General features: G+C 34.8%; 1 protein-coding gene across 1 annotated transcript in view; it reads right to left on the reverse strand.

Annotated features, from left to right (window-relative positions):
- CSMD1 (CUB and Sushi multiple domains 1) overlaps positions 1-15,326 on the reverse strand; it is a 1,074,318-nt gene that overhangs the window by 95,360 nt on the left and 963,632 nt on the right. Inside the window, exons 43-46 of the mRNA XM_063389341.1 lie at positions 12,387-12,564; positions 10,423-10,568; positions 8,917-8,997; positions 8,664-8,777 (exon numbers count right to left, since the gene is read on the reverse strand). Coding sequence (XP_063245411.1) covers positions 8,664-8,777; positions 8,917-8,997; positions 10,423-10,568; positions 12,387-12,564 — 519 coding nt within the window. The remainder of the gene's footprint in view (positions 1-8,663; positions 8,778-8,916; positions 8,998-10,422; positions 10,569-12,386; positions 12,565-15,326) is intronic.

The following is a 15,326-nucleotide window of genomic DNA, read 5'->3' on the forward strand; positions in this document are numbered from 1 at the left end:
ATGTTCATTTTAACAATTTTTTTTGTGTAAGACTCACAAACTATCTTGACAGAAATGCATTCCTGGAAATCATAGCACAGTACCCAAGCACTTAAATAAATGTTATATGAAAGGTGAAAACCAAAACAACAGAGGGAAAAGTCATCAGTGAAAAAAGTATACTACGGGGAAAAACCATGCATAAATATCAGAAACAAACATTAAAACCTGGACCATTTGCCTCAAGAAGGTCTTTTGCAAACCTAGAGGTGAAATTTAGGTTCAGTTGTAGCTAAAGAATTTCTTCAATCAGAGAGGAGAATGTCAGCCATTGAAAAGGAGGGATGTAATATGCAAGTGAGGATAGGCCATCAAGCAGGGGAGCAAGATCTGGGTTGGGGAAAAGATAGTAAGTAAATATCATTTGACAGCACTGGCTGCAGCAGACAGTATCCCTAAGAGGCAAAGCCATCTTTCACAGAAGATCCTAAGAGAGGGAAAGCCCATGGGACAATGGTATATAAAGCAGTCAGAATTCCTTTGACAATAATCCAGAAATTGCCTCTTGAGGTAGGAACACCTGTAGTAAAACTACACCCAGAAATTTCACATGAACATCTACAAATATAGTGTTGCATGTGTTTAATGACAGTAGCTTCTTCTCTCATTCTCTTAAAATGAAACACGCTGCTACTTTGGCTTCCTCTGTTCTTCAGAATAAGAGAAGAATAACTTGGGAAAATATTGTCAAAAAGTGCTCTGACTCATTAACCTGCAGAAATATAAATAAACCAGCAAATTCACAAAGAAAAAAATCAGACAGAAAAATATCATTGGATAAATAACAATAATTTTCCCCACAGTCTTTCCTGTCAGACATGAGTGAAAGTGCACATCAGTGATGAAGAGCAGCTGGCAGGACATGGTTCCACAACCTGCTTTATCCTGTAATATCATTCCTTATGTTATAGGACTATTTTACGAAGGAAAAAGTGGGTTTTACTGATCCAATATCAGTTTATTTGAAACGTTTACTAAAAATGGTAACATCTACTAGAGCAACTTGAGAATTAAAAGCCTGTCTTCGAAGTTATAAATTACAAGTATCCTGGAGAAATAAGTGATGCTGTCAGACTTTTCATAGAAAAAGTGATTTTTTTCAACACTGGAATACTGTCACCTCTCTGGATAAGCCATGGTTTAGCCATATTACAATCAACTAAACATGACAAACAAGAAGTTGCAATGTATGGCTCACTTGGAATGGAATATGGGAGTGAAGGAAGTACATCTGGAGTGGTTTGGTAATATGCCAGATCTAAACACTAGCAGCACAAATGTTAAGGATACAAATGTCTTTCGTTGCCTGCTTTTCCTCAGCACCTTAGGGAGTTATGGAAATAATCATTGGTCAAATTACTCATGAAAACAATCATATAGTAGTCATTCAGATGTGGGTTTGCAAACAAAATCTGGATGTTACACAGATACAGTCCAGCCAAGACTAAAGCCTCGTGATCTCATTACCTGGAAGTGTAATAGTACACTTCTTCCAGAGAAGTTTACAGCTGGCTTAATCCAAAAGGCTATTACTGCCTCCTTTATATGGGTGCTCTTTCAGCTAAGTTACCACAGGTCTCATTTTCAGTGGTGCCCTCTAAGTATTTTCTTAAGAATTCACTGAATGGACTGTTTACTAACTCCAATATATTAAGTTTTTGGAATCTTGGATGAAAGATTATCAACTAAGAATAAGATTCAAAATTACATAATGAAAAGTCTGAGATCAATGTATATTAATCCCCAGAACACTGTACCTGAGTGCTGAGATATTGTTCATTAACACAAGAAATATGCTGCAAGCATCTTTAAAAAATGGAGTCAGGAAAGGATAGAATTGAAAACATAGAAGAAAGTCAACAATTCAGAGAAGAGAAAAGGTTAGTTTCTTTTGGGATAAAAGAACTGTCATGGAACAGGAAGAATGACACACTCAGCACAGCCACTGACTGTGGTGATCTCAGAAACCTTTGGCAGTGCTCCAGAGAAGAACTGGCAAGAATGGTCTGCAAAAAGAAAAAGAGACAGGAGTAGCAAATTGTGGAAGGGAGAGGAAAGGATAAAGAACCCAAAGAAATTACTTTTCCTGCCTTTTTATTTCATCTGCTTTGCTCTTGGTTTATCTAGTTTTTCTTTCAGAGATAGAGACAGCAAAGGAAAAGGGACAAGGAAATAGCTTATTTACTAGGTTTGAAAAAATAACAATAAAAAAGTTTCTTTCAAAAGCAGGTAAAAGTTATCAATCACAGAGAAAAACTGCTCTTAGCTGTCTCATTGCTTACAGCCAAATCTTAAGAAGGGACCTGAAATTAATTTATTCATCACAGGGGAAAACATGCCTTTTGCAGATGTTTCCTCATGCCCTTCTCTGATAACTGAGGCAAAGTATGATTTTGCTGTGTAATTAAGAAAATTTCTTTGGTGAATGAATATTAAAAATCAACAGCTCAAATGTCAGAGAATTTCCTTGAACACATCATCACATGCACACAAGAAAGAGCTCAATGCAGTCAGGCCAAACAGATTTTTGCCTCCTTTATATTCTTTAAAAATTTCTGTCTCTAGAGCCTATCAGTGTATAACTACACAGATTTGTAGCTTGCATTTCACCTACTCTGTTAGACAGAAGGACAGAACACATTCCTAGAGACTCCAGTCCTCTGGGAATCAAGGTTAAATTCTATGGGAACCAAGGTTAAAATGGCTTCTTGAGACATATTCCCATAAACAGAGTTTAGTTGGTATCTAAAGGGGGGGGGTTCAAAAAAGAGTTTCAAAAAACTTCCAGGGGGGAGTTGTCTTTAACTGAGGATCCTTGTCAGTTATGCTAATTTGAGAAACATGAAATTGTGCCCGCTTTATGTTACTGTGTGTATCTTCAGTGCATTTTCAGCATGTATTCCAGTGTTGTGCACCATAAAGGATCCTTTATAAAGGTAACCACATTTTTATCACCTGTCTGTGTCTGAATTTTTGTCTGACTGCTTTTAGAACTGAAAAGACATCAGCAGGACTGCTGTAGGAATTCTTTCCTCAACATATTCTATTGTATTCACTTACTGAACTTCAGAATTTTACTAACAAAACGATTTCCAAAAAGGATAAATAATGTCTACATGGGAAACAAAATGTACCTCTCTAATAAAAATCAATGCAAATAGTGATGCTAAAGGTGAAAGGAGATATGGAATATTCCTCTGTGGTACTAAGACAAAACCAGCATATTCCTAGAGCAGAAAATTCAAGTAAAATCAAAACTATTATGTCCTTCTAAGCTGTAAACAGCTCAGTGTCTCTTTTGTGCTACGATAGAAGTGACCAAATCTTTTTAAACACTGAGCTATAGCTTTAAGTCATATTGCCAAGATTTGCTTCCTATGGCTAAGACTCATTGGACAAGAGGTCCCTTCCTATCTAAGCTGTTTATAGCAGATATACCACAGGGACTTATGAGAGGAACAGCTCTGGAGTAGTTCAGGTTCAGGGGAAGGCACACTGTGTATTGCCCCTCTGCAGTCTGAAAAGCTGGCAGTACCATGGGGTTATGTGGCAAATTGGCACTGCTCACTTTGGCAGCGTTTATTGGCTCTTTCTGCACCCTAATGTACTCTCCAATTTAGTTTAGCTGCTGATTACAGAATGCAACCTCTAGGGTGGAAGCTACACTTGACAAGATTTAAATTTTCCAAGATTCATATGTCTAAAGACGTAACACTGAGATACTGAGAGAGTAAGACTGCTTCACCTTGTTCTTTAAAACAAAAGGCACATCCATTTTTCAGTACCACAGCTAATACCTATAATTTGAATGAAAGTATACGCCACAGTGTTACTATTTTGCAATCACCGTACACACAACAGGTTAAAAAAAAATCTGGTTTTTTTTACCTTTTTTTTTCTATAATATTAGCTTTCCCCTTTTAGCATAGCATTTAAAAATAGAGTACTCCTAAATAAAAAAGTGCTCTTGTTGAGGCATACATATTTATGTTGGGTCTAGCTGAAATGGAGATATTTTTCCCTACAGCACCCCTTCACAGTGCTGTGCTTTATATTGGTAGCTAGAAAGGAGTTGATAACACAATACAATTTTGTCCACTGCTGAGCAGTGCTGGCACAGCATTGGTGCTGTCTCTCCAGCACTCTGCACCACCACCTCCCAGAAGGCTGGGAGTGGGCAAGGTCTTGGGAGAGAGCCTAGTCAGGACAGCTGACCCAACCTGACCAAAGGGATATTCCATACAGTATGACATCAGCTCAGCAATAAAGGCTAAAAGGAAGGAGGAAGAAGAGGTTGTACTCATTATTTATAATAGGTACATGTGCTGAAGTCCTGCTTCCCAGGAAGTGTCTGGACATTGCCTGCTGATGGAAAGCAGAGAGCAAAATATTCAGCTTTTTTCTCTTCTTTGTGCACGCAACCTTTCACTTTTGCTGTAATAAATTGCCTTATCTTTTCTTACAAGTTTTTTTTCCATCGTATTTCGTTCTCCTGTCTTACTGAGGAGTGATAGAATGGCTTGGTGGGCACCTGGTGACCAGCCAAGGTCAACCCACCACAATATTCTGCTCTTAATACTGTTTCCTTTATTCATCAGTTGACTCAGACATTAACATATTTGATACCTCATGGACTCTGTTCTGTCAGTTAAATTACAGGTTGAACACAACTCACTACACATTTTGAACTTTAGGAATTGATGTGAAATTTGCCAATTGAGAAAATCTGAGCTGTAAAATAGATTAGCTGCTCGAACCTCACAATATATTTAATTATCAATTATTTATAAGTAGATCCCATGAATTTTAAAAGCTACTGTAGCTACTGTAAAATAATTTGGAATGATAATAGGAATAAATACTAAAAACATGCTTTAGGCATATTGGAGGACATAAGTAATCTATTTTACATTCATTCTTAATAACACTGTTGCACATGTAAATTCCAAATAATGTTGTTCGTTAAACTTGCATAGATTCATGCGCAGAGGCAATGCTTAAAGAAAAACAACAGGAAATAACATATCTTTACGTTACACAGTCACATGTAATTGTGTGCAGTGGGGTAGTGTCATGAGAAGGGTAATTCTGCATGGCAGCATAACACTTTCTTTGTATTCTAGTTTTGAGGAACACATTCCCAAACACTGCTTTTGAAGAAATCTGATTTTGGTTTTTTGGGGAAGGCCTGATCTTAACTCTAATACTACTTCTGATATCCTCATCTTTGATTTTTCTTTTTATTCATAAATATTATAATCACATTAGGGCAACATTATCACACTACTTCTCTAATTTAAGTGTTTTGAGCAGCCATATTACCTTACACTGAATATCCATAATCTGTTTAACTAGTATCTCAATTTTTGTGACCAGTACAGGAATATTTTTGTCACAGTGCTCATCATGGTTTAATTTACATCTCTACACTTCCCTAACAGCAACTAAAGAATGAAAGAAATTTGTAGTAAGAGGATAAAGGGATAGGATGAGAGCTCCAAGTGGCTCCAAGTGTAGAAACAGAAATCACAGATGTTCAACTACTGTTAAGCATAAACCACTTCACACTGACAGCAAGCTCTGTAGGGGTGCCTAGGGCTCTGTATGTTAGAAAATACCTGGCAAGTTAACACAGTACCAAACATTTGGGGAAAATCTGTCCTCAGACAGGAAGGGAAAAGGAGTTGTAAGAAAACTGTGGTGTGTTTTGATTATAGCTGCTCTGGAGGTCATTTATTGAAAATGATGTAGAAGTGGTCATGCAGATTGACTTTTCTTGCCTGTCAGATGTGTCATCAGACTCATATATAATATCCTAGAGCTTGGCCTTCTATCATATAAATATATTTTTTGATTATTACAACATAGTGGCACAGCTCAGGAAAGGGAAAATGTTCTTGTATCTTTAAAAAACATGAAGCTGATCTAAACAAGGACAATATGAACAATTCTAAATTACAGGTAAAATGTAGAATATAAGAAGGCAGTTCAAAAATGAGTTTGAAATACAATATGCAAATTGCACAGCAAGTAGCAATTTTTTTTCAAGTCTATGAGAAAAAAAATAGTTTTGTGTAAATGCCGTTCCATCCTGCATCACTCTTAAGGAAATAGAGTAGAATTGGACAGGGTACTGAGAAGGATGAGAAGAATGATGAATAGAGAACAACTTGTTACTGATTTTTTTCCCCATAAGAACTGGATGACATGAAGTGAAAACAGCATGTGCCAAGTTCAAACCAGACAGAGGAATAACTTCACATATTAAATAAATAAATTGTGTAACTTCTTTCACAAAAAAAACCAACCAACCAACAACAACAACAACAAAAAAACCAAAAACAACAACAACAACAAAAAAAAAAAAAAAAAAAAAAAAACACAAAAAAAACCCAAAAAAACAAAAAAAAAAAAAAACAAAAAAAAAACAACAAAAAAAGTGGATTTAGAGCATTTACATGGGTTCAAAATAGGACTGAATAATTCTACTGAAGAAACAGCCCTATAGGATTCAAGCCCTACAGGATTCAAAATATAAAGAACATTACCAGCCTAACAGTGGTTTAGGTACAGTTGGGTTGAGGCCTTAATGAACTGCATGTTTGCAATGATCTTCTGTCCTTCACTAGAAAATCATTAGTGGTCAGTGCTAGGTTAATGGTCTGGTATACAGAAGTTCTGGTCCAATGCAGAAATACATATTCTCCCCCGCCCCTTCAGATACTTAGGTTTACAAAGTGCAACATGTACTTTCAAATATTTATCTATGAGTAAACACTCTAAAGATAATCATTAAAAGCACAATTTTTAAACTATCTAGCAATATTTTGTATGATTCATACATATAAGCTACCGTTTTATAATGAAATAGGAATTACATTCATCTCCACAATAATACTGGGGAGGCTGGGATGGAAATAAAACCAAGTAATTCTACTTTCCAGAAAGGAAAATTAAATTTATATAAAAATACACCTTGTCTGAAGAAGGAAATCAGGTGCATCCCAATTTACCTCAAGAAATTCCTCCCTTATATCTGTCCAAAATAACTTGGCCAGTCTTACTCTAATGCCTCCAGTTCTATTGTCTGCTGTCTCTGAATCATTGGATGGTTCTTTTATTTTTCATAATGATTATTTCTTTTGATGTCATCCTTGTATCAAAAGTTTCTCTGTATTCACAGGACAGAGTCAGAGAAAGCACAGCAGTTTGTACAACATCTGCAGGAACTGTTATAGATGGCTAACCCTTATCAGAAGCTCCTGATATCTCTTTGGATTTCAAAATAACTTCAATTTACTTCAAGCTTTTGTTTTACATTTACACTAATTGACACAATCAAGAGTTAAGTTACTGCTGTTACTGTTAACTGAAAAATGAAGCCTAGATTTTCAGTACAATCATCTTACTAAAATGTTACACTTTTAACAGAGAAATACATCGATTAAAAAAAGAAATAATCAGAAACTTTAATAAGTATTCAGTTATCCTTTCAAGAAAGATGTAGAAGTACACAATATTCCCATTAACCCTGTATATTTTATGGTGGGGGTCTTGAAATGAATAATGTTTCTTTTCCACTCAAAACAAAGATATGGAGTCCAGTGTTTGAATCCATGGCAGATCCCAGCTAACTGTATGCACAAGTCAGAAAAGGGGAGCTAAAAAACCCCACTTTACCACAAGTATGGGTGTTCATACAGATAAACAGATGCATAAAATATATTATGGCATCAATATACTAATAGTGTGCATCCACAATTACATAATATAGATCAAAGTTAAACTTGTGTAATACAGAACAGAGAAATACTGTTCACATTTTGATTTCCTTAAATTTCAATTGTAGCACTTCATCAGTAACTTTCTTTTCCCCAAAAATTTTGAGGCACTTCAGGACAAAATTCTACAGATGCTTTCTTGATCACTTTTTCAACACTTCAAAGCCTTTTTTTGTTATCCATTACTTAAAAAAAAAAAGAAAAAAAAGAAAAAAAATGCCAAACCACATATTTTGAAAAACAAAACTTGGAAGATTGAATACAAATTCTGAAGATAAACTCATTTTCTATGAAGATGAGATCATTATATCAAAATGTACATCTAAGCATCATTCATATTAAATGTTTTAGTTCCTTGTTGGAAATACTGTAATTATGAAGACAATATAAATAGTTGAAAGGTTTTTAATACAAATATTAATTTAAAACAGCGTTGTTCATGTGACTCTGTTATACAATGTCATATTTGTCAAAGCACAAAGAATAATTTCTGGTATTATTTTGAAAGCTTAATTTAAAATAATATTGTTTATATTCTTCAAAAATAAAAAAGAAATCCTTGGTTTGATATGAAGCAATATAGAATATTTAAAATCAATTTTAGAAATCAGTCTTTCAGTGATGGTGGACTTAAATAGTGGTTTTAACTATTGGTTCTAAAGTATAAAATTTCCACATAAAATACTTAGGGCCGAATATATAAAAACATGCACATTTCTTAGATATTAAAGAACTAAAAGGAAAATTTTCTTTTAAGCATCAACAAAATAACAGTGCCTGAATATTGATGCTTTATGTAGGATGCATATTATTGATATAAACATCATGAAAGCATATATTTACCTTCACAGGATGGAGAGGATCCTTCAAACTGCAACTGTGCATTCAGTTTGCAGGTTAATATATCTTGTCCAATAAGGGTGAAACCAGGATGGCATCTATACTTCACGAAATCTCCTGAAAAAGGTATTGAAAAAAGTTAAACTTCAAAAAATCTTTCAAACAGAAGTATATCAAAATTTTGGGTGGAAGATGAAATAGCTTAGTTTAACCAGAACTCAAGTGCAAACAGAAGAAACAAATACTATAATTTTACCTATTTCAAAGTCATCATCTTCTGTAAACAAATCTGCGTGTGGAACTGTGGGTGGAGGCTGGCACTTCCTGAGCTGATAAGCTGCAAATTGAAGTGAAAAAATTAAATACTGGTGTGTTAAGGAGTATTTTACAGAAAATTCATTTCATATTCACTTCCCAAATTATGAGAGTTGCATTGAACCTCGTGGTCTCTCAGTTACAACATGTTCCAGGTCAAATGTCATTACATGACATGAGTGTGATGAGACATTGGAACAGGCTGCCCAAAGAAGTTGTGGATCTCAGGAATCACACAAGCCTAGGTCTAAACTTGGTCTAGTGGAAGATGTTTCTGTCCATGGCAGGGGGATTGGAACTAGATAATCTTTAAGGTCTCTTTAAATTTAAAACATTCTATGATTCTATGACTCTTTAAACAAAATCTCTTGTCTGCTTTTGAAATCAGTTTCAATAAATTGTGAGCACTCTCATAAGAAAGGTGACCACTAAAATGACTGTGTTTCTAAAATGGAATAGAATGCCTAAAACAGTTGAAGAAGTCCTTTCTAGATTAAGAAAAATTCAAAACAGAAATAAAGATTGTGATGAGATTTCATATTCTAAAATAAAACTCTTCCCTTCATGGAACTAATTTACTGTCAGAACACAATTCTCTGGACAACTTGATAGTCCTACCCACTTCAGTTTTTGTTTCTCAGTTTAAGTGCAGTGGCTGACCATGCGTAATAACCTTGTTTTAGGAGAAAGGTACAGACAAGAGAAACATTTCAGATTCTGAAAAACAATTTCATATGGATCCCCCTATGCAAACAGGTATCTTCGGTACTCTCTTTCTGTGACATTTACTTTGGTCTTTGTGAATAAATTCATTGTATTTTTTTGATTTAGAGTCCAGAAGGCTAATAATCTTCCATTTATTATACATATTTTGGGTGATTTAATCCAAACTAGAACTAGAATTATAGTACAGCTTTTTACCTCTGAGTTAGATGCCTAATTTTTGCCACCTTTAGCACCAAATATAACTTTGAACAAAGTATTTTGCTGCATATCACTCCTTATGCCATTGTTCAACCCTACCATAGCACCCCAGAAACTTTCCTGACCATGAGCCCTAGGCACGGTCAGCTGGAGAATAATTTTAGTAAAGAAAGTTAAATCTCGTTGAATAAATAGGTCAAAGTAATTAAAAAAGAGCTTAATATTAGATGGCAATGGTTAACAATTAAGATAGAACACAGTTTTATTAAAAGCCCCATATTAACATTCTTAATGTTTTTTTAATATGCAATTTAAAAAACCTCGTAAGTACTGTTATTTTAAAAAACCCAAAACTAAACTAAAAAACCCCAAAACAACAAACAAACAAACAAAAAACCCACAGAAAACAAAACAGCAAATCCATGAGTCCTGGTAAATCAGTAAACCACAAAGTTAAGAAATATTTTTAAAATTCACTAAATTATTGTGGTAACTAGATGTTAATTATATAAAGAAAACTGACCATGAAAATTGAGGACAAAAAATCCTCCTGTTGAAAAATCACTGTGAAATTTGAGGAGGACTTGATTGGTAGAACTGTAAGCTGTTTCCAGAGCTGTGTTCCCACTGAAAACTCCTAGCTGAGGCGAATTATGGTCAGGACCATCCCTGGAATGTAAAACATTAAAAAGCTGAAAAACTAATGTTAACACCGAAATTAACAGTCTCTTTTCTCCGGAGAGCGGTTTAAATTTTTTTGTAAAACATGGTTTTCCTGATAATTTACAATGAGGGGTGGTTTTTATTATTTTTTTTTATTTCTAGCAACACAATACTCTTTCCAACCTCAAACATAAATAGTTTTTATATTTACATGGGCAAAAAAATAGTGGTGGCAAGAAATTTTCAGTGTGTGTTCCTGCTAAAAATTTTCATGTAGACATCAGATGTAGAAAAAACCAAAAAAAAATAGAAGTCTTGTAATGCTGTCGTATTTCTAGCATTTTGACCCAGTTGCTACAAGGCTTCAACTCATGGTTAAAACACAGAGTTGTGGAAATTGCAAGTTACTCTGCCATTTATATAAAATTCAATGATTCAAAGGTATGTCCTAAGGGAAAAAAAAAAAGAGGGGAAACAAAACAGGAAAAAAATTTGTAGTTTTGTGTTTCTGAACAGTAGGATAAGACACCCAAAGTGAGACATACTCCAGCAACATCAGACTTCTTTCACTTCCAGTATCATAATATAGAACATTCAGACCTGAACAGGCAGAATGAATAAATAACCAAAACTTATATCACTGATAACCTACTTTTATCACTGAAGTATTTTGAGCTCCACAACACTTACTTCTAGTTATTTTGTATATTACATATAATGAATCTAAACGGAATGAAAAAGCTTTTGCGTATGTTGTTTTAGAAGGCTTGAGATTATCTAGAATGTCTCTGAAAGCTTTTGACCTTTCACTGTCTTTCAAGCAGGGGGATATTTATTCACCTCAGCTACATAGTTGAAAGCCAAGCATTATATATATAGAACCTGTTAGAGAAGACAATCTGTGATGTATTTTGCATTTGGGTTTACAGGTAATGCAAATACCAGAGGCAATCAAATGCTGCTCAGAAACAGCTGCCCATCTCTATAAACTTCGTGTCTGAAAAACCCTCACCAACAGCTACAGGAATAGGGGATGAGCTGGGAGATGGACTCACACAGGAATAAGTTACATACTATATTCTGTGCAAACTTTCCTTTTCCTTAACTATCCGTAACATATATGAGAAATCACTTTGCACACTATGTGGGGTAAGGACCACATTTAGACATAGATGACATGTCCAACACCTACATTATCTATGCCTGCTCTTGAGTGCAGTAAGTCCTTATGCAAGAATTTAGACAGCTCTTGGGCCTCTTCCTTCAGCTGAGATCACAAGTTCAATGGGTTTGCGTGGACAAACTCAGGGAAGAGGAACATACACTATGAAGCTTAAAGACATGGAGGTACAAGGCCTGAAATTCTGGGTTAGAAAATATAAAAAGTTTATCTATCAGGCATACTGAAAAAGTAAGAAAATTCACGAAAATCTTAACTCTTAAAGTAGTTGAAGTCTAAAGATGTTAGAAAATTTTGCAAAAACTAACATATATTGCCTATATGTTCATGGAATGTATCATTCCATATAGGGTAGATTATTACATCATTTTGACCTTACATGGCTCAGCTTAGAGAAGACAGGGTCAAACAAGATCTGACTGATAACTGAGTTTGAGCTTCGAAGTACTTTTGGAACAGCATTCTTAAAGAGTTCAGACAGTGATAAATATTTTTTTTCTGATAACCTTAGAAGTTGTTTTACTGCTGTTCTTCAGCACATAGGACAATCTAAAGACCAAGACTAAGAAAATCCATAGCTTGGGACAGTGAAACTTGATAAATCGATCAGAAAAAAATCACTTCTGTTTCAAAAAACTGCATACCAAACTGCAATGTAGTCATTCACAGGTTCAGTCTGAAGTAAGGTAAAGTTGATATAAATTCCATGGCCTGGAGATACAATAATTAGCCAAGTACAGTCTTTTGAATTTGGGTATTCTTCTGGAAAACCTGGGGAATAAACTGTACCATTCTGAGCAGTTACATTATAACCACAAGGAGCTGAAAAGAAAACAAATGAAAAAAGTTAGTAGTAGAAAATAGTTTTTCATGTTACAAGCGCAATATCAAAATGCTACCAAATGCTTAAAGCTCAAAGACAAGACAACCTAAGTATTAAAGACAGTCTTTTCCTTCAGTCAGTTGCTTCTCAAATAAATGTTGACGTTTCTAAAAGTAATTTATGCTGATGTCTTTTAGGTTTCATTTCTTAAAATTTATCATTGTTTCCGTATAATGGAAAGTTCTTGAAACTAAGTTGAAAACTTGAAACTTAGTTCTTGAAACTAAATCCACACACCATTTTTGAAGGGGAACCTTTTGTTTGTATTCAAGATTAAAAACAAAATAAGCAAACAGGTCTTGTGTGTATCCATCCACCTGAATGCTAACTGAACTAGAATACAATTCTGGAAAAAATAGGCTGATTGTTCTTTCACTAGTCCAAAACCATTATGTGTTATTTCTGACAGGTTTGAGTCATTTTTAATGGTAATTCATTTGCAGATTGGATGCTAATTAGCCTCAGGACAAGCAAAATGGACATACAGACACAAATCTGCACACACTGGCTGAAAGAAGTCTGTTGCCAAATCAAAGGTATGAAAAGGCTGACTTTATTCAAGGGGAGCAAATATGTGATAATGTGCTCTTTTGAGTCTCAGTTTAGAAGAACTGACTGAATATGGATGAAAGCATGTATCCATGTAGACATATGGCCTTTAGTGCAAATTAGTGAGTCTCACCCATTAGAATAAAACCTTAATCTCATTTATGGACACTCAGCCTTGCTCTAGAACACTCTTCATTAGCTCTTACCATTAAGCTTATGTTATTATTGTCAGTTTTCCTGTGACTCTCCTTCAGACCCTCTTCATTTCTTTTTCAAATTAACAAGTGAAGGAAAATAAAAGCAGACAAAATTGATAAAAGGAAAAAGGAACTAAAAACAGAAAAGGAAAAGGGGAAAAGGAAGGAGGACTGAGAAATGCAGTATGATGTCTCATTGTCTGTATGGTTTAATTCTGTTGTGGTAGGAGGTCATCTGGCTAGTTGATGAGTAGCCCTTTTTGGAGGAGTTTTTTAATAATCTTTGGATTTATGGGACAGGCTAAAGAGGCTTTAACCACTTCACTTTCTTCATCCATATCAGTACTAACTTGTATGATGCATTTAGCACATTTTCCATCTGGATAGAATCCTGTGCAATGTGCTCTAGAATGATTCTGTGTGAGCAGGAGGTTGGACAGGATGCCCTGTGGTCCCTTCCAACCTGACCCAGTTCATGATTCTGTGATTCAGTGAATGGAATGGCACCTGCTCCCGAACCATAAATCTTCAGTGGCCAACAAATGAAACCAGCTATGGAAAATGAAGGGTTGGTTCCATCTGTCTGATTCCTGGTCGCATGTAGAGGCCAAGGGTGTCTGGCACTCTCTATCAGCTCTAGGAGTTCAAGACAACTTTTTACTATTTCCTAAACCCCTTACGTTCATCCCATGGTCACTTTGTCTAGTCTCATAAATTTACTCTGTTCTCTCTACATTCACAGCACTCCACACACACTGCTTTGACAATTATGCTTACTGTAGGGAAATACACTTCCTGAGATTAATATTAATTTCTAATTAATATACAGGATTTTTCTGATTGAAGTTTCATATTTAAATATATTTTGAGTTTACTGTGTTTTTGACAAGTTTATTATCAGTGTCAATGATTGCATAAATTTTTTATTTTCCCTTCACTATTCTCTAATACTCAAGAAGGAATACAGACTGATAGTATCTCAGAAAAGATAAAAACCCCCCTAATTTCTCTTATATGAATGTTAGCCGTGAAAGATCAATAAATTTTGTCAGCAAAAAAGTCACAGGTAACAAAACTCTAGCAGAGTAATACACCCAGCTGTTACTAGGCTTTCTCTAAAGATCTTTAAAAATTACAGAAAACATAAATTTAAAGAGAAATAACTGGTTAGATTTCACAGAAGACAAAAATAGCTTTAGCGTGAAAAAACAAATCACTCTAAATTAATGATGTTTTATTACACTTTGACTGACAGGCATGAAGAAACAGATTTGGAAACGAATAAATGTATATAATCAAATCTTCTAAATTATCAAATGCTAACAGTGGACCACATGGTGATTTATAAATGAATGAATGCCATACTATTTGTTCCCAAACCCATTTACACCTAATTATATTGTGCATGGAAAGACAGTAAACATTTTTAAAATTTCTCCCAGAGATATCCAAATCCAGTCAATCATTTACTGATAATTACATACATTATACCAATATATCTATGGTAAATCACTAGGACAACTTGATTGCACACAAGTCTTAGAGCATGACTATATGACATAATTCTACAATGATTACTTGAGCAGAAATTAATCTCATTTTCTCCCATATAAGATTCTCAGCCTACAAAAGTATATGCAATCCCCTGTAGAAATTTTCAATTCAATCTTCTAAGTAAACTGGTCAGAGCTAGAAAAAATATTTCTTTCACTCTCAGATCCACTGCAAAATTACAACAATCAGAGTAACAATTTGTTTTCCCTGTAGAAAAAACAGTTATATGTATAATAATTTCAGCAGTACTAGGTGGAGCTGTTATATACACTGATGTATTTAATGCACACAGATGAATTTTTCACAAAGTAAGTAGTGTGCTGAGAGACAGAAAACTCTCAATGCTTGGTCAAAACAGAAAGCAATCTGCTGTTTACTCAGAAATGATACCTGTAAATGTA

The sequence above is a fragment of the Prinia subflava genome, chromosome 2, assembly GCF_021018805.1.
Source record: "Prinia subflava isolate CZ2003 ecotype Zambia chromosome 2, Cam_Psub_1.2, whole genome shotgun sequence".
Classification (NCBI taxonomy): Eukaryota; Metazoa; Chordata; class Aves; order Passeriformes; family Cisticolidae; genus Prinia; species Prinia subflava.